At 43.9% G+C, this 20,269-nt stretch overlaps 1 protein-coding gene across 7 annotated transcripts in view; it reads right to left on the minus strand.

Moving 5' to 3' along the window:
* Positions 1–20,269, minus strand: part of SYT7 (synaptotagmin 7) — a 382,921-nt gene that overhangs the window by 87,577 nt on the left and 275,075 nt on the right. For 3 of the 7 annotated variants that reach the window (XM_061609813.1, XM_061609815.1, XM_061609814.1), the window contains exons 3-5: positions 18,822–18,901; positions 11,656–11,787; positions 4,927–5,292 (exon numbers count right to left, since the gene is read on the minus strand). In XM_061609813.1, the coding sequence (XP_061465797.1) occupies positions 4,927–5,292; positions 11,656–11,787; positions 18,822–18,901 (578 nt within the window). Of the gene's footprint in view, positions 1–4,926; positions 5,293–10,316; positions 10,533–11,655; positions 11,788–18,821; positions 18,902–20,269 lie in introns of all 7 variants that reach the window. The other 4 variants (XM_061609817.1, XM_061609818.1, XM_061609819.1 and 1 more) reach the window with 3 other exon arrangements.

Raw genomic sequence — 20,269 nt, forward strand, 5'->3', positions numbered from 1 at the left:
CCGTTGGGAGGGCAGTGGCATGTCACTGCCCCACTACACTGGGTGCTTCTGCTGATCTTAACTGATATTGTTTCAATACTGCATTTTAATCTTAACTGTATTTTTGTTGTATTGTATTGTTCGTTACATGATTATTTTATTTTGTGAGCTGCCCAGAGAAAGTTTTGTTATGGCATAGCCTACATAGATTGTAAATAAATAGATAAAATAAACAGCCCCAAGAGTTATTAGCCAGTATAGCCAGGTGGAGAAATATGGGAATCTGTTAGAAGTTAGGTTTCAGCAAGAACCATCCCAAGGAAACCTTTATTACATGCCAAGTCTAAGCACAATTATAGAATGTGGCTTGCATCGTATGTCACATTAAGACATAGTTTAAAACAAACTATTTTTAATGTGAATTATAGTTTACCGTTCCTGCAGTTCTCCTCCCCTGCTGCTGTTGCAGCTGCACAAGTGTAGTCCAAACCTGGGCTCATGGCTCATTTTCCCTAAACAAGTCATGAGTGGTAAATGTGCACCCAAATGCTACTTGTTCAAGTTAAACCATCGAATCTTTTACGCTATAGTTTAATGTGATGTATAAACAGAGCCAATATATAGATCCTTATTAAATCATGATAATCATTGTGGTCTGTAGTTTTCAGCTGAAGACTGCAATATTATTTATGCATCCACAAATCAAGCACTGCAAACTACAATTGGAGATCTTTGACCAAAGCATTTCAGTGCAGCCCCATCTATGCATATGTCAGTGCAATCCAAAACAAGCTTTCTACTCCCAGCTCAAGTTGGGCTGCAGATTGGCTGCTCCTATTGGGAGGAAGGATGGGATATAAATAAATAAATAAATAAAAATCTCACCCAGGGAAGAAGGGGAGGGGGACAAGCCTCCTAGGGCAGCTTAGAACAAATGTTTTCTCCCCAAATCGGCTTCCTAGGGTTCAGAGTTAGATAGCATCTACAGTATGTTTGCCAGTGCCACAAAACAAGAAGGAAGAACAGTTGCTACTTCTACTTCACATGTAATGCATTGAGGCATATTTTGCACAATTATTAAAATAGAGCAAGAACAAACACCATATAGCCCCTGCTTAACAATTCCCTGCTCTGACAGGTGCTACCAAGCTGTTCCCTAAAAACCTCCATGGAATAAAATTCTACAGCCTCCCTAAGCAGCTCATATTCGACCACTCAGCTGCTCTTATAGTTTCACCAACGTTTTATCTAAATATTGCCTACAACTAAAGCCTATTGCATACTGTCCTATCTTCCCTGAATCTTCTGAGCAGCTCCCAATTCCTTCTGATATTCTTTTGAATACCTTGCCCCCCTCTCCCTAATCTTTTCACTAGGCTAAATATATCCGGTGACTTTAGCCTTTCCTCATATTATTTGCCTTCCAAAACAGGTGCCATCCTCATAGTCATAGCTTTTTTTCTGAATTGTTTCTAATTTATTTATTTATTTATTTATTTAATTTAATTTATATACCGCCCTAAGCCCGAAGGCTCTCTGGGCGGTGTACAAAAAGATAAAAAACAAGCAATATATAAATACAATAAATACAATAAATCAAGAAAACAAAACAAACAAACAATAAAAGAACCAAACAACATCCAAAAATACAAATAATGATGAAAATACCATTAAGACACACATTAATTTCTATGCTGCACAGATGCCACAGGCACAACAGCAGTTTGACAGCTGAATACAACTACTGTTGATTAACGCTGGTTGGGAATGTATATATGACCAAAGACTAGAGCAGTTACAAGCACCTGATACTGTTCCTGTGAGCTTAAGAGAATGTTTCTATGATCAAAGCTGCTTTCCTACTACTAGTGGTAAAGTACCAACATACTGCTGATTTTATATCATATCTAGCATCAACTTCTATAAAGGAGTTGCCACATAAGGGCTTTTGCCTAGTTATTTGGACCTCATGTGCAGCCATAATTTCATTTTTGTTAACTAGACAACCCCATCCAATCTTTTTCTTGAACGTACATTTACTCATATGCTTCTTTTATGCCAAAGTACCTGCAAATGCAAAAGCACTGAGGAGCTTTCATTTCAAATGAGGTTCCAAATCCTACATTGTGAGGTAAATAGGACACTAAGGCTGCAATCTAACCCCACTTTTCTGGGAGTAAGCCCCAATGAATTCAACAGGATTGACTTCTGAGTTGACATGGTTAGGATTGCACTTCGTCCTTGACAACTTTGTTGTGTGCTTAAAGCCACGTTGGACCTTTCTTTGAGGCTCTGGCTTAGCCTGCTTGATCCTAATTATGGACATCTGAACCAATGGAAACTAGTACCTAAACTTTTACGTATTGCTTCTCAGCAAAATATCTTTAGCAGTCTATCAGTTTTCTATGTACTTTTCTGTTTTTAAAAAAATCTTATTTTCTTTTACTTTATTCCATATGCGTTAAATTAAACTTTTAAATAAAAAATATTCATTTGGCTCACTTTATTCCAGTATTACTCATGTTAGACTTATCATTATTGTGTTTCTATAAATAAATGCTTTCAAACAGGGGCCAGTTAAGCCAGGAAACTCCTCTAAGCTATAAACTTAGAAGAAGTGCTAAGGCTCCATCAACCCCAAGTTTATTCCTGTTTCATATAGCATGGTACTTTTGCCCACCTCAGAGTTATTGATAAAATGATGGCAGTCACCCCATTTGGGCTGAGGAAGCAGCACAAAATCTATTGAGATTAGCCTGGTTTGGGCTCCATTTAAATATCACAGCTCAGAGTGCTAAAGTAAAAGGAAAACTAATTCTCTCTCAGTAGCCTCATTTATGACTGTTACACAATCATAAGCATTGCCTCAGATTACCATCTGAGTAGTATTCCACTGCTGTTACTCTGTATGATTTGTAGACTTATAACTTCCTTGATTTAGAAACAGAAACCCATGAAGAACATGAAAACAGCACGAGTGCCATTCAAAATAAATTATCTTACTGCTAATGGTATGTGGTTGTATATATGGGGCCACAGGGAAATTTGAAGTTGAGCTGGGAATCTTACAATCTTCCAAGTTCTCCTGTGGCAGTGTCTGACCCACTACAACTCTCCTGCCAAATTCTTATCACAAGTTTCTTAGGTATGCTGAAAAACACCTAGCAACTGAAGAGCATAATGCTCTATGTGAGGCTTAAAATTTACCTATGTACCATTCAGAGAAAAGGCTAATTGGAAAAATTACTGTAAGCATGGACAAATATTGGCTAACATTAAGGCAAAGGAAGGCATCACAATCCCCCTCTCCCAAGGAAATAAGTGGCATTACTCGTAGATAAGGTGACAGTGACAGCTTCAGCTTAGCCCTTGGTGCTTGGAATTTAGAAGCTGTAACCAACAGGGGAAGTATTTAAGACAGATTCAAAATCACACACTTCAAACTGCTCTGACAAAGCTGCCTTTACAGATCACAGCAAGGAGGATCTGAAGGGCTGATAGGCAAGGATTTAATGGATAAAAAGACCATACCTCTGTTTGTGAAGGGGAACTGAAGCGTCACCTATTTCTATGAGGGTTTGTCAGCTTTGCAGTGATCTAAAGAAAACCTCAGTGCAAGGAAAAAGAATTTTTTCCTTCACCCTACTAGTCTGCTTTTTCTCTAAAAGAGACAAAATTTGTGCCGGGGGCAGTGTGTTAGGTTTGGATGCGGGTAAATCAGGCTCAAATCCCTGCTCAGCCATGAAACTCTTACAATGGCCATGGGTTCATCTTACAATTTCTATTTGAACATTTAGAGATGTGATGTATTCATACCTGATTTTATGCCACCCGCCACCATTGGTCAACTGATGTAGAAACCTATACTCCTTGGTTACAAGAATCCACTAGCAGACTTGTGGACTGGAAGAAATTAGTAGGTATTTTAATCCAGCCCTTATACTGAGACTGGATTCCCCATATTCAAATTATGCCATTTCAGGTACACTGTGCCAAAAGCTAAGAGGACATGGGTCAAGGCTGTGTCATGGCAGAAGTGACTGCAGGACAAGAAACAAATAACATCAAATGTTCTTATTTTCAAAGAGGATAACAATCACACTGCTGTATCTTTGGTTGTTAAATGGAGATAGCTAATGCTACAGTTTAAGATTCCACTGTATGTTATTAGAAAGCTGAGGAACTAAACAAAGCAAACTACTAGAAGAATTCCAACAAGGAAGGATTAAGAAAAAGGCCCTCATGTACAAATAGGAAGAGGCCTCCTTTGGGCTGAGATAGTACTTCTCACCTCCCTCATACCAGAAGATTAGGGATAGACAAATCAGCCCATTTCTGGTTTCTCAGTTTCATTTCTTTCCAATCTTAAATTCAGTTTGACACATTTCCACATCCATTTCTGATTTTTTTAAAAAAAGTCCTCATGAAAATCATCAACAGTTTAGTGTACAGTTCTCCTAATATACATAGTTTCAGAAGCAATTTTTCCTAATATATTGCATTTCTCTGTGTTACTTTTACCAATGTATGAACACTTTCCCCTAATATGCACATTTGCTGCAGAGTTACATTGCAAAATTCAGAGATGTGCAAATTTTGAAGGACAGCTGCGTTTAAGATCACATATTATTTCAGGAAGTGCAAATTAGGCAGCTTGACATTAAAATGTGAACTGAACCCAATTAGAAGATTAGAATCTGGCTGTGAAACGATGCAGTTTGTGGAATCTAAGGGGAGAAGGCTCTTTGCTCCTGGCAAAGGAGTAGGCAAACAAACTGCCGACTTTGCAGTTAGTGAGGTGCTAGCTGCATTACACCAAGAGCTGACTGCATTGCATAAACCACAGCCTCCAGGGGTGCCGACTGCCAGCCTCAACAATGGGCACAAACCTAACAGAGCAACACACAAGTGCAAGACACAGTGAGAGAAAAGAGCATGAAAACTTACAGGAAAGATTTCATATCCAAGCCTCGGTTCCGAATCTGTCCCACCACATGGTCCCAGCTCCCAGGGTTGGAGCGGCTGCGGCCACCAGCTGTTCTGTGCTTGGAGCCAGCAGAGGTCCCTTGCCGTGACTGCCCACTCCGACAGCCCCGGGGGTTGCCACTGGTGGAGGAAGTGGTGTGAGACTGCAGGTGACCCAAGCTCTGGCTGGTGGTGGGCTGGCTGTGGTTGGGTTTCTGGTGCTGGCTGAGTGGCTGTTGGAGACTCTGCTGGCGCAAGAGGGTGCGTGGGCGCTGGCATTTCGGGTCTCCTGCTGAGGCGGGGATATACTCAAGGGTAGTGGCTGTGGACATGGTGGAATCCTCAAAACTTAGGGAGGTGAAGGGCGAGGGAAAGGAGAAAAAGGAGAAGGTAAAAGGGCAAAATTGGAGGAAGGAAAAGCAGAGAGTTAGACAGAAGATGCCCCAACACAGCACTCTCTCTGCCAGACACCTTTGGAAGCAACAAACTGTCCTTGGAGGTTGCAGTCCCACCTCTGAGTCTCCAGCAGCATGGAGCCCCTGCCCTGTAGCCATTTTGTGGCCTTCCTGGCCCCACAGATGCTCATCAATCCTTGAGCTCAGTATGAGATCGCTTATGAAGTGACTTCTCCTTTTTCTGCTCCTTAGCTTTTATGGAGACTCAGAACACCAACCCTCACTTCAGAACTAATTAGGATGCTTTGTGAAGGAAAATCCCCTGGTGCCCCGGCTGCTGCCTGTGACATGCGGCACACCTAACAACCACTTTCCCCATTGGCTGTGTCTGAATTAACAAACCTGGGAATGGTGTCATGGACACTGATGGCCAAACTGGTGGCATGCTCCAGGGCTCAGGTTTTTTCTTTTTCTTTTAGTGAGGCTTTACCATCTTCCTACTCTTCTCTTGAGTTCACGCAGCCTTGTTTTCCAGAGCATACAGTTATAGTGGATAGTGTTGCCGACTTTTATGGACAGAATTCTATGCCTTTAACAGCTGGCAAATAGCCAGAGATGCAATAGCTGTAGCTTTTCCTGCTATTGTGCCAAAGAAGGCTTCAGGTTTTGCATTTTTGGCCTATCATGCAGCAGTGAAAGACACACAAGCCTGTCCTTAAAAAGGTGGCAACCCTAGAACTGAGGCAGTTTTACTGATTATGATAGTAATGTGTTAGGTCTGGGGTTTGTTAGGCCAGGCATAGATGACCTCCCAGTATTTATGTCCCTGAAAGGTGCCCTATTGTCTTCCTTCACAAGGAAATTTTCAGTGAAATTTGGGAAACTGCTTGAGAAAGGAACTAAATTTGAAGGTTGCAGCCCTCTGTTTTCAAACATGCATCACTGCCAAAGAGCTATAACACTCTGTGCATGCATATGTTTCTGTGTATGCATGCGTGTGCACACACACATGATTTCAAGTGAAGAAGAGGTGGGGGGGAATGGAGTGCTGAATTTTTCCTCCACCTACTGCTTAGGGTGGTCAGATGTGAAAGAAGACGGGACTCCTGCACTTTAAATAGTTGTGCAGCCTAGGGAATGTCATACAAGCTATACCAGCTGAAACTACCCCTTCTGCCCAATTATTAAAAGTGCAGGAACTCTATACTATTTTTGCATCTTCCCATCTACCACTGCTCCCCCACATCTCCCCAGGCCATTTTCCTCCTATCTCTGTTTAATTCTGGTCTCATACCACAGCTAGGAAAAAGGAAGCTGGGAGGCAGGTTGCACGGTGACAGGTGAGGGAGGGGGACAGGCAGAGAAAGTACTTAGCATGTTGGTCTCACACCTGCTGTGTCTCCGCTTGAAATTGCCTTCGTATACTTCTTGGCTGTTCAGTGTGACCTGCATTTAAAGATGTAGGTCTTGTTTTGCCCTCAAAATCGGCACTGAAGTACACCATAGTGAGGTTTCCTCCATCCTCCCAAGAGTGATGGAAGATACAGTAGTTAGTCTCGTGTTGGTAGAACTATCACTGTTTTCAGGTGTGGCTATGCTTTACTGCAGCAGTAGCCAATGTCGTGCCCTCCTGATGTTGTTAGACTACAACCTGCATCTGCCCCAGCCAGCATGGCCAAAGGTCAGGGATGATGGGAGTTGTAGTCAAACAACATCGGGAGGGCACCATGTTGGCTATCCCTGATGTATGGTGACTGGCCACACCTCTGTACATATGAGAGAGACACTTGTAGGCATGATCTGTAGCCTGTGGGCAATGAAGCACAGGACAGAACGTATGGCTTGAAAGACGACACAAGAAGTGCAGATCATTGTCAAAAAGACATGACAGAGCCCCACAGCTAACCATGTAGAACAGGTGATTGAGCACACACTCAGAAACATGATGCAGAAAACGGCTAAACATTAAACCAAAGACCTGAGAAGAACAGCCACGGCTGATTACATTGTCAGATGAAAACACAGGAGGGAAACATGCAGGTAGTCACAAAAAGGGCCCCATGGCCAGGGCTGTTCATTTTCTGCACTTGCAAAATTCAGTTATGTATTTTGATACATTCTGCAGGACTTAGATTCCTGAAAATATCTTGGGAACTTTAGAAGCTGCCTTATACAGAGTCATCCCTTTGTTTCATCTAGCTCTCCAGGGTTTCAGATAGAAGCTACCTTCTGCACACTAAACATGTGCTCTACCAACTGAACTATGGCCCTTTTCCTTCATTTGCTTAGAAATGTTTTAGACATATTATGTTTGTGGCATTACAATTAAAAGCTCACGTATTATTGGGGGACAGCGCTTCAGTGCCCTGAATGTCTAGTTTCCCACCCACCCCTTATGACTGCCCATCATCTTCCTATACCCATCAAACCCTCAGTTACATAACATCACATCTGCTCTTGTCCCAAATTCTAGCTTTTGCAGAAATCTAAGTGGTGAGTTCAAATACAGAGTGCAAAGTTGCATCCAGGGCACCGATTCACATGAACACATGATTTGTGTTTCCATAATAGAAAATTTGTTTTCCTCCCTTTTTATTTTCAATTTTTAAACACCATTAATGAACAGCCCTGCCTGTAGTTAAAACCAAAGCTGGACTTAGGTATGGGAAATGAGTGCGCAGGAAGGGGATGTGGAAAACACATGATGAAGCATGCATAAGAATATAACAGGGTGGCTGAGAAAACAGGCTGTTGAAGGTATAACCGTTAGGGTCTCAAGGCAGATGGATGAAGATGTGACAGGAGGAGAGAGGTGCACAGGCAGCTGATCACCCACCAGCCTTATTGTTTTCCAGCTCTGCTTCTCCCCAAGCCCTGCTGCTCTCCCAGGGTTAAGATGGGGCTGACAGCTCCAAAATATTCACAGGCCACTCTGTGTAAACGGTAAAACTAACCCGGTCCTTAGATTTAACCAAGGAAGCATGGAAACCAGGACCTCATAGCAAAAAGATTCAAGACTCCTTACTTGCTGCTGGCCTGAGCTGAAAGCCACTTCCACCAAAAGCAGCAGAAGTACTGATGCCAGGGATGTAATGGCAAAGTGGTGGTATCTTTTTGTATTGTGGAGTGTGTGTGTGTGTGTGTGTGTGTGTGTGTGTGTGTGTGTGTGTGAGAGAGAGAGAGAGAGAGAGAGAGAGAGAGAGAGAGAGAGAGAGAGAGAGAGAGGAAAGAAAAGGAATTGTGAAAACCTGTATAAACAAAGAGCCCAACTCCCTTTTTTTTTACCTTGGAAAATTATTCAGGTAGCTCTGCATGCATCTGCTACCAATGCGCGTGCTTGGACAGAGTACTGAGTCCCTAAGCTGACCCCACCTCCTGTCAGCACAAGGCAGAAATAGGCCTGTCCCAGCCACTTCCTTCTCCACATGCAGTGACCTCATTTCAATCAAATCCTAAATTAGTCCACTTTTCAAGCTCTCAGTAACAGGAAACTAAAATTGGCTCTTCTAGGCCAGTAACAAGCAGAATATATAAATTTCCGTCAAGCGTTACTGGAGTGTGGGAAGCAGTCCCAGGGCTGCAGGAACACTCCCTCTGGTATACCTGCGGATAGTACCTTATCCCACTTCCAGTTCCTATCTCGGCTATTGTGCAAGCAGACAAATGGGCTATCTCAGACAGACAAAGCAAAGTAGTGCTCCATCACAAAAACACACACATGCCAGATACAGGGACAATCAGTCACAAGAACCTTCATTATGAGGGATGTATGACAGATCAGTTTACTCCACAATGAAAACTTTATTTAATCAGGAAATGCTTCAGTGTCTAGGACTAATCTACATATGAATTAGTCATCAGTCTTTTGGTCTGTGGCTGACAACATATTTTCAATATGTTTCAATTCTTTAGGTATGAAGAATAGGGTGGCAGACAGGACAAATGGACTACCAGTCATTTCCTTAGTCCACAGCAGTTTTGAGCAGCCACATAGGAATCCTCATTGAGTAGAATCAAAAGATTTAGAAACTTAATGGAAGATAAGCCCACTAGTAAAGACAGTTATGGGATTCTGCTCAGGACACTGAAAGCATCTTTGAGTGAGAAAAAGGTATGGAATGAATCACATACTGGACTCACACTTCTGGAGAGTTCACTTAGAAATTGCCTTGTAGTTCACAGTTCATTTACTCAGAAGAAGCATCTAGTAGTGCAGCTACTGCTGCAGATGATCAGACCTCTAGCTTGACCCAGTGTGAAGCTCTGATCTACACAAAAGTTACTATCATCATCAATTGCCTGCCCTTCACCAAAGGTCCCAGGGCGGGTTAAAACAATTTAAAAATACATTAAAAACAATTTAAAATCCCCAGATAGGATGGGTCCTAAAAATATACGTGTCAGGTGTCAACGGCCAGGGTAAAGAGGTCCTAGAAGAGTCATACCTCTCTTCTCCTGAGCCTTTAAGCTCCTCACGTCTGCCTTTCCTCCTCCTCTCTCCCCCCCCCCGTCCCTTTATACTTCGCCTTTTTTAAGAATTTAAACCTGCTGGTAGGAACTGTTAGTAGTATAAGTTGGCTAATCAAGGGGTTGGATAGTGAGAACACTTGCTCAAAGTGAAATACTTTTCCAGATGGTGATTTATTTATTTATGCATGCGTGTGCGCACACACGCATACACTCAGGGATACCTTCAGATAAAATCTGGGAGTGTGCATGCATAATACAGCCCTCTACCTCTGCGTAACAGAACTTTTCTCATTAATCCCAGCACACAGCTGACCACAGCATCAGGGTGCCACGTACATAAGTTATGCTTTCCTGTGCTCTGCTTGCATCCAGCACAAAGACGGCAGCTGGGTTTGGTTTCTCCCCACCCTTTGCCACCACTATCTCCACCGCCACCACTCCCGTTCCTAGCTGCAATGACTTCTGGGCCTTGAGGCCAGGTCAGGCCTGTGATGGACTCTCACTCACTTGGATAGGCTGAGCTTCCCTGCTGCTAGGTGGCTCTGCACCGTTTGCCATCGGCCTCTCCCCGCCTTCCCAATGCTGGGCTCGCTGTGGGCAGACACACTGCTCTTCATGCCGTCCTCTCGGAGCTGTGGCCTCTCCCCATGGCGTCCTTCTCGCTCCCCTGCCAATCCCGCTGTGGCTGAAGCAGCCAACTTTCCACTGGACAACAAGGAGCCACTGCGGTATGTCAGGAAAGGAAGGTGGCAGGCGGCAGGGAGAAGGAGGTCACGCAAAGGGGAGGGGGGGAAAGAGAGAGAGAGAGAAAGAGAGAGAGACAGACAGACAAGTGACAGACAGACAGACAAAGAGAAAGAGAGACATCAGCACTGCAAAAGAAAGGGCCAAGGAGAGCCTTTGTCCCAGGCAAAGACAGCAGGCAGCCCTGATTTGCTTGTGAGGTTATGATTGCAGCCAAAGTTATTTTATTCCATAGACAACGAAGGATTGAACAATGGATAAGACCATTGGGAGAGGTACTGTGCAGGCGAAGGGAGAGAAAAGCCATGTTAGTGAGAGAGCTTACCACTACCATCACCATTACCACACAGTGCGGATGCAGAGAACACGCTGAGAGGGTGACCAAAACGGGCAACCCCGTCCTGCGCTGCAGAGAATGTAGGGGATGAGGGGTAGGAGAGCCAAAGGAACCAGGGGTGCAGGGAGGGAAAGGTGCCGGCCTCTCTTAGTGAGTTGCTTAAGGCAGTGGTTCTCAACCCATTGGGAGCACCGTACAAGCCTAGCAAGCCGAACGCCTGAGCCAAGGCCCTCCAAAACAACAGGACTGCAGTGGTTTGTGTGGTCAGGCTCTAAGGCTTTGGGCCTATTGGCCAGTGCCTGCCGCTGCTTCCATTTTGGTTGGCTGAAGCCACAATGCACCTATTGGGTCCAAACCCAAGTAGGGAAGCCAGCCACTTGGTCATAAGGCCTATCCCAGAAGTTAATAGGCAGGAGCTTGACCTGATGCCAGTGAATCCAGTAAAACACGCTTCACTGGGACCAAGATTTGAGCCATAGAGAATAGGGGGAACCCAGGGCAGCAAACACACAAGCCTGACATAACAAGTACCAGTGCAGATGCCAGTAGTTGGGAACCACTGAATTAAAGGGAGGGAAGGGGGGGAGGGAGGGAAGGCAGGAGGGGTTGCTCGTCTCCATGGCCATTTGTCCATGGGGAGGGGGTGGAGTGTGAGAGGAAGCGGTAGAGCAGGGAAGAAGGGGAAGGGGAAGGGGACATCAGGAGGGAAAGAAGGGTGTGCATATACTCACTATATATGATCATATCAGTTAAAGAGAGACTCACTTGAGGGAAAGTCGTGGATCACCATATGGGGCGTAAGGTGATATGTTTAGTATAAACTCCTTGGGAGGGTAGGAGCTCCATTTCTGCTGCACTGTGTTGTCATTGTTATTCCAAAAGTCTCTGTCTAGATCACTACATCAGCCGGTGATGAGGGGAGGAAAAAAAAAAGGGAAATACAAAAGAGAGAATCTAAATTCCTGCAAGGGGAGGAAGGAGGAAAAAAAATAACCCAAATGAGAAACAGCAAGGTTAGACTGATGATTTCTCCTCCTGCGGAAGGTAAGCTCTGTGCCTCACACCCACATGTGTATGTACACACACGTACACAAACACACACAGGAAGGGAGAGATGGGAACAGGAGGTAGAACTGAAGAAAGACAGGAACAGGCACCTCCAGAATCTGGTGGAGAGAAAAAGAGAGAGGGGAAGAGAGATGGAGTGCAGGTTAAAGAAGTTTACATCAGATGGCCTTACACCTTGCCTTCTCAGGCCCCCATTTTGCCTCTTGGGAAGGATAACTGTTGTTTTGCATGTACTACTCATTTTTCATCCTTTGGCCAGTCCCTTCATCCCTACTGTGACCCTCAATATGGAGCCTTGTGGAGAAGCTGCAACAGAACCTAGCACAATGGCAGCATTAAAAAAAAAATAGTGGAAATTTCTGTCTCAGTCTCAAAACATTGGCTGGACCCACTGCTGCTGCTTGAGGGAGTGAATGAAATCTCTTCCAAGCAGTTCTCTGTGCATATGTGTCCATCAGATTGGAGATAAATATAAAAACAGAGAAGCAGCAAGAACCCAACTCAAGCAGGAAAAAACCTTGGGTGTCAGGTTAGGGAGAGGGACTCACCAAGATGGTTCCTATCTGCTGGATTAGAATGTTATTCAGATTATCTCTGCCAAGTGTATAGCAGGGTGGTGTATGTGTTGTGGTGTAAAAACGGTGGGATTTAGTCCCAGCCATATTAAAGAAAATGGCTACAGGAGAGAATTAATTTGACCAGGGTTTGACCTCTGAATCCTTTTCCAATGCCTGCCAGGATGTGCCTGGAGCATGCACAGTAATAATAAAGATGACTCTAGATGATTGCCATCAAGAAGAAAGCCTTACCTAGCCTGAGGGATGTGGTGTGTCCTTTCATGGATCTTCTGCTCAGTTGTGCAGAAGGAGCCAGGGAGGGTGATCTGTCTTGGGCTGGAGGCTGTGCACTGGCAATATTCTCTAAATAGGTCATGACTCCCAGTTTGTGATCTGCTAGACTCCAGAAGCTAGAGCCTGATTAAACCATCTCCTCCTGATTTTAGAGAGGCTCAAATGGCTACCTAACATTTGATTCACAATATATGAGATCTGACAACAATAGCCTTTGAAGTCAAGTGGTTCTTTGGTAAATTTATTAGAGATATCAAAGGTTCCTTCCAGACCAAAGGTTTGTTCCTGCACTCAGCCCCTTCACTGCTCATTATCTGTTCTTGCCCTTCCTTTGCTTGTGGATGAAAAGTCTTCCCACTGGCCTCTTGAGATGCATAAGAGGGGGAAGATGAAAAACCTGGGATAAAGGGCAGCTGCATTTCTTCAAGGAAGGGTGCTTCCAGATGACCTATTTATTGAGCATTCATCTTGATTTGTTTGCAGGGAGATTGGACAACTGTTGTGTCAAAGCAAGGGTTATCCCACACTTTCCAGTGCATTTCCCATCACTTTCCGTACTGCAAAAAGTCTGATCTTTTGGGGAAGTGGGTTTGTTGTACAAATGTCCCAATCAACTATAACTGTGCAGCCACTATTTCCTGGGTATAATTATGTGATTGAATCCCATCCCCAAATAGCAACAATTTGGAATTGCTTGAATTCAAGATTCATTCATAGAGAATGGAAACACAAAGAAAAGTGTTACAAGGCAGTGGGAAAGCAGAGAAGCCAGCCTCTCCATTGTGCATCTCTGCCAGCCTCATTCCTCACATTACTTGCCTTGCTGAGCTTGGGATCAGAGGTGTCATAGAGGCCTCTTGTAATGCTGGAATGGGGCTGTGCAAAAGTCCAATGTTGCAGATATAAAATGTAAAATATTCCTATGTATACTGGCAGTTTCCTCTGCAGGAAAAAAGTGCTGTTGCTTTGTATTGATCTTGACCCATCTATAGGCATAGTCATCCAATGACTGCAGAATACACACATCCTGCCAGGTTCGAAAGATGCTAGGGAGCAACAGTCAGTGTCACACATTTATGATCAAAGGACATGGCCTCAGAGTTCCATATTCAATACATCTGGTATGGAAGGCAGAGACCCAAACTGCTGATGGGCCCATGTATCCAGGGACGCAACATCTACCTACCTACATGTATGCCTGTGCACACACACACACACCCATTCACACACACATATGAAATGCAGCACACATTTACATACTGTACACACATATATGAAGAATCACATAAAAATGCATGCACAACACAAATGCACACAAACATACAGAAATGTCACCAATCCATCTGTTTGGGGGCCAAACTAGCTGATACTTTAACTGCATAGTAAGCACCAATGACTGTTTTTTCTTTATTTAATTAATGCTGCAGGGTCCTCAATGACTACAGTGTGTGGGAAGGAGAGGTCTGTACCTCCCCTCTCCACCACAGTCTGGATGAAAATGGACCTTGTATGGAGCAACATTGGGAGCTTTTCCTCCTAAGCTTCATAGCAGCATGTAGGGAGCAGATTCCCCAGACCATGACTGGAGAAGAAAATAATAAACTTCCCCCCTCTGTATCCTGTGGTCCTGATGACAATCACCCGCTCATCCTATGCTCATTCAATAAAGGGGAAAAAATCATAGATGTAACTTAATGCTACACATTTAGCCTAATGTGTAGTTTGGCCCTCAGTATCATCACTCGTGGGCTTCTTAGCACCCAGCAGGAGGAAAGACAGGGAAGAAAGTACTATATGCATACTTTTGAGGGAACACTCCTTTTACCAGATCAACATAGTTCTGCGGGATGTAATCAAGTTCCCTTGTTTCAAAACATCTCAGCTTCACCACTGAACTCCATGAAATAAATGCCCAAACTCCACAGTATCCTTTACTGTATTTGACTTGGCAATCGCATAGGCAGATGGCAGGAGGAACTGAGGGTTAGTTGTATGTTCATACTGGAAGGCAAAACACCAGCCATGTTACAAAACTGATACTTAAACATGCTCTCAGGAAGTGTGAGTTTTTAATCATTCCTGAAGATGAGAAGAAATATCAGCACATATGGGAGTGCACCTAAAATGTAATCATGGGAGCATGATGGAGAAATGTCACTTCATTGTGATGTATTCCTATGCAGAATGGTCATATAATCTCAACTCATCCTAAGTTATTGTTGCAATATGAAAGAAAGGGAGGCGATAAATGTAGACCCATATTCAACTGAGGTATGAGTAAGCTGCATTGGTGAGTCAAGGGATTAACCTAACTATTTAAAGTTTTATACCAACACATTGTTTGCCACATCATCTTCATGTGCTCAGGGCTGGCGTCAGAGGGTGACCAGGTTGAGACCTGTCCAAGGGGCCCCTGAAGGGCCGCTCCTTAAGGATGGTGGCGATCCCATTCTGTGATCCTGCAACCCAACCCTGCCGCAGATCGCAGAGTGGGAGCTCCCAGGCACCCACCAACTACAGACAGGGCAGGCTTCATTAAGCCTGTACACATACAGCACCTACCTCTCATGTCAGTGTGAATGTTGTGCACACTGTGTGCACCTGCTTGCCATTACCCAAGAGGGCAGCAGGGGCTTTTCTAAGGGGCTAATGCCCCCACTGCCATCTTGATTGATGGCAGGCATGCACGCTACATGTATACATCATTCACACAACACAAGAGGTAGGTGGGGCATGTGGGTGGGCTTATTAGCCCCATGATGCCTGTATTGGGTTGGGTGGGTGTTGGGCTATGGCTCTGCAGGCTCGGAGCAGGCTGGTGCCTAAGGGCCCAGTTATGCCTGGTGCCAGCCCTGCATGTGCTACTGCCTTGCTTTTAAGAGAAACCTCTGAGTCCAGCACTGGGTAACTACAGTTACAATCCTAAACACACTTACTAGAGAGTAAGTCCCACTGGAAACAGTGGATCTTCTAAGTAAACATGCATAGGATTGCACTGGCAGACTTTAATCCTATGCCACTTATTTGGGAGTAATTCGAAGTAAACATTTGTCAGATCAGGTTACAAGTCTTCTTCATTACATAGAATACCTTTGGTTGGGTGTTATAGCCCTGAACCCACCAAGCCCTTTAGGGAGAAAAAGGAGTATCTATTTGGAATTAGGAAGTCCAGCTTAAGTAACTGAGCAGAATCATCTCCTGCCAACAAGCCAGAAACATTTTAAACATTTTTGGGGAATAGTAACATATAATTTTAACATCATCCAAGGGTCAGGTTACAAATACAGACTGGGTATATCTAAAAAATGTTAAGTAAACGTACATTACTAAAGAAGAAAAGGGTGGGGAAAGGTAAGCATTCTCTCTCCTTATGCTCTGTTATCCTTCAAACAAAATGGAGTTGAGTCCTCAACAATATTTATCCTAAAGGTCCCAAGGAAACATAATGAATAGGGAGAGACATTCAAGTAAATAGCATGAACTCAACTTCTTATAGAGCAAAGTTGGGAAAAGCTATGCTTTACATAGGGCAATGAGAAGAAAGACACCCAGAAGTATTTCTAGAGAAGGGCAGGTCCTAGCATGTCATCTCAAAGCTAGGAAGAATAAAATGTAGGCACAACCCTTTCACAGCAGGCTAAGGAAGAACAACAGACAATTGGTGGGAATGTGGTACTTGGCTTAACCCCCAACTTCCTCCTAGGGAATATTTCCAGGCAACAGAAAAAAACCCAGAGGGGCTTAAATCATAGTGACATGGACAAATATGCCATTTGCAGTTTGTCCCACTGCCGACTCTTCTGTGCCAGTTCACTACTGCACGCACAACTCATTACCAAGTCATTTCTTTGTGTGAATACACACAGCTGCAAAGGAACCTGGAATCAGTCCACAGACCACAGTGGCTTGGAGTTGTTTCAGAGGAATGGATTTATTTATTTTTTTAGCTCAAAAGCAGATTATGCAGCCGGCCACACATTCTACTAGAACTGATTGCCACAATCTGAAATTATGGGCGTTTTGGTATTGATGCTCAGGAATCAATGTACATAGAGCAGTATTTAACTAACTTCTGCACTAGCAGAAGCCAGTGCAAAGATTCCCACTGGTACAGCAGGACCTTCCCCCTCCTCCCCAAATCTGTTCAAGAGGGTCAGGAAAACACCCAGAACAGGTGCAGGGGGAGGAGAGTGGAGATAGTTCTGTCGGGCAGAAATGCTTGTGCTGACAGAATGATCTCCCTAGCACTATGTTGCATACAAACCACTGTAATTTTCTTCTCACCCCTGAAAGGGGGCCAGGAGGATTTTACAAACTTTGGCACTACAGACAGGCCTGTGACTAAGGGTAGAAACACATTTACTGTTCTGCTGGTTCCAGTACTTCTCTACCTCTCTTTTCTGAAAACAGGGGCACATGATGCTAGTCAAACCCTACCCCTTTTTACTGTAAAACCTGGTGGGAGCAACTTAAGTGTTTATTTTTTTTTAATCCAGCTTCAAAGAGATTTCACAACTGATCAGCAGATCAACCTATTCTCCCTCCATGTATGGCTAATGGAAACACTTTGATCTGACGACTAGTGTGTTTACAGCCTAAGGAGACTAGTGTGTTTACAGCTAAGGCTGTGAGCATACTAGTCACCTAGAGGTTTTACAGTAAAAAGGGCCTGGGTTTGACTAGTGTCATGTGCCTCTGTTTTCAAAAAAGAGAGGTGACGATGCACTGGAAATGGCAGAACAGTGTATCTCTATCCAAAGTCTTAGAGAAAGAAAATACCAATGGCTTGTTTTTCCATGCAGGTTTTTATCATTTGCCCAGAGACAGAAGAAAGGTTGAACTCTCCTTCTGACTGGTATATATCTAGGATGGGATTCAATGGTCAAAGTAGACCCATTGAAATTAATAGAACTAACAGGTTCATTAATTTCAATGAGTCCACTCTGAGTAGAACATAGTTGAATACAACCCCAAGTGTGGCTGGTTATACATAAGGCAACATTGCAGTTTGTTACTGATCTCTTGGGCAATCCCTGTATCTGTTGATGTCACGTGTAGGGAAGGAGAGAGAATCTGAAATGTATTGAAATACAGGGAATGCCCTGGAGAAATGTCAAAGAAGAGATAAAATAATAAATGTTGTGGGGGAGAGGGGAAAGGGAAGGATAGCAGAGATGTAATAGGGATAGATTTCCTTTTTGAGGGATAGCTTTTGAAGACTTGAGCTTTGGGATGCAGAGATATGCCTGGAAGTGTCAGAGTACCATGGTGAGAGAGTAAATGATAAAGAGGACAGCATTATTTAGGCAGGGTAAAAATTCAGAGTAACAATAGAAACAGTATTATTCTGATGAATGTTGGAAAGAAATATTTGAAGGTATGCCAGAGCATTTCGGACTAGTGTAGAAAATATAAGGGTGTATGCACAAGAGCAGGTTATTTATGAAAATACAAGAACAACTCCACAAACTGTAGCAGCATCAGTACTTGAATGTGTAGTGATGCTGTAGTGGCTGGTGTGGTGGAGCCATGAAGTAGCCATCTCAGCACTGGCGGCCCCACTAAGGCTTACCTAGATGGGGATGGGGCAAGGCAAAGTGATGGTGAGCTTGGGCCTGTAGGGACACACTGGTGGAGCTATTCTGGGCCTTCCGCCAGTGCATCTGTGCAGCCCTGACTTTGGCAGATCCTGCCTCACCCCATCCTGCTCAGGAAAGCTGCAGAGTTGCTGGTGTTAGAAGGGTGGCCATCTCTAACCACCACACTGGCTGCTACTGCAGTGGTGTGCATACATACATGTTTAGGACTAGAGCAATGTGTTAGTGGAGGAGATGAGAGATATGTGCTTAGGACTACTGCAGTGAGGATAAATGCAGGTGCCCAGTTTTTCAAGTAAAGGGTTACATGAAGGCATAACAGCCAACACATCTCCACGGAGTATCTTCATTATGCAGTGGTTGTGATCCAAGCACCTCCAGTCCATTCGCTCCAACAATCCTTCCTGGGACTTACTTAATGGCTTTCTTTTCACTGCGACCTCGGCTGGAATCTGGAGTTCCCACTGTCTCCAAGGAGCTTTTATAACGTTTGCCCTGTAATTAAATGGAAAAGAGAAGGTGAGGATCAGAGTTTGGAAGATTGCTTTTAAAAAGGAATAAATTACAATTACTGTTACATGGCCCCAAAAAGGAATACATTACCATTAAAATTACAATCATTCTGAAAGGAATTGATTACTTTACTATTACTCAAAAGTAATCACTACAATTACAGTTAAGTTACTTAAAAACAAACCAACCCTAAAATGCCTATAAGGTGCTGGCGTTGGCTGCTGCAACCTAAGTAGCATAAAACAGCATTAAAAATAAATGCACATGGACAAATAATGCTATGTATCCATAAGATAGCAGTGGTGGTCTCTCCACTAGAAAGAGAGGCGGGGAGGGAGGCAAAGGCCCCCACTTAGATCTTTGGACGTCAAACCAAAGTGCAACACACACACACCCCACTCTTCAGCCAGCCAGCATCATCTCTCTCACTCAACCACCTCCTGGACCCTGCCACCAACTAAGGCACACCTACCCAAGCAAACATTTTTCCCTGGGGTGCAAAAAAGTTAAAACACTGCAAATGCAGCAAAGTAGCCAGGGAGGGTGGCGGAGGCTGCTTCATGTGCCAAGTGCAAACACAGTATTAACACACACAAACACACACATGTTGTCATCTTTCACCTCCACAATTCTCCATTGGGCTGCTGCCTCCTTCTCCTTCATCCATGTCCTTGCCCTCCAGCTCCTTTCTCCCTCACTCCGTTCTTCTCCACCACCGTACATTTTTTAAACATTTTGTCCACTCCACCCTCATCTCGTTCTCCGCCTCCTCCCTCGTCACCTCCTAAACACCCACAGAGCATGAGGGAAGAGTGACACTGCGCAGAAGCCCAGTTTGATGCACATAATTTTCATCCATGAATCAGAGGAGCAGAAGACTTCCTCTGCTCCCTCCCCCCAGTAATACCCAAAAGTAATGCTGGAAACATTACAATTACTCCTCAAAAGTAATAAAATTACTCCTCGTTCTATTGCAATCAAAATGTAAAGAAACTACCCACTCATTCTTCAAAAAAGTAATAAATTACAAGTAATTCATTTTTTGTAACTAATCGCTTCTAAGCTCTGATGAGGATACGTATTTATCTGGTAGGAGGAAAGGTTTTGCTTCTTAAGGGGATAGCAAGAGGTCAAGGTAGGACCTCTTCCCCTTTTCTCTCTTGCAGTGGCACTGCATGTGATTATTATCCAGAGGCACAAAAGGCCAACTTTTGTCCATTTGCATGTAGAATATTTGTATAAAGAGACTGTAATTTGGGGGTGATCTCCACAGAAGTTTTTGGTATGAGAAAATACTCTTCTGTCCTCTGCACACGGACGCTAGTTATAGAGGAGTCTTATCTCTGCTAC

The sequence above is a fragment of the Rhineura floridana genome, chromosome 2, assembly GCF_030035675.1.
Source record: "Rhineura floridana isolate rRhiFlo1 chromosome 2, rRhiFlo1.hap2, whole genome shotgun sequence".
In the NCBI taxonomy this organism is placed as follows: Eukaryota; Metazoa; Chordata; class Lepidosauria; order Squamata; family Rhineuridae; genus Rhineura; species Rhineura floridana.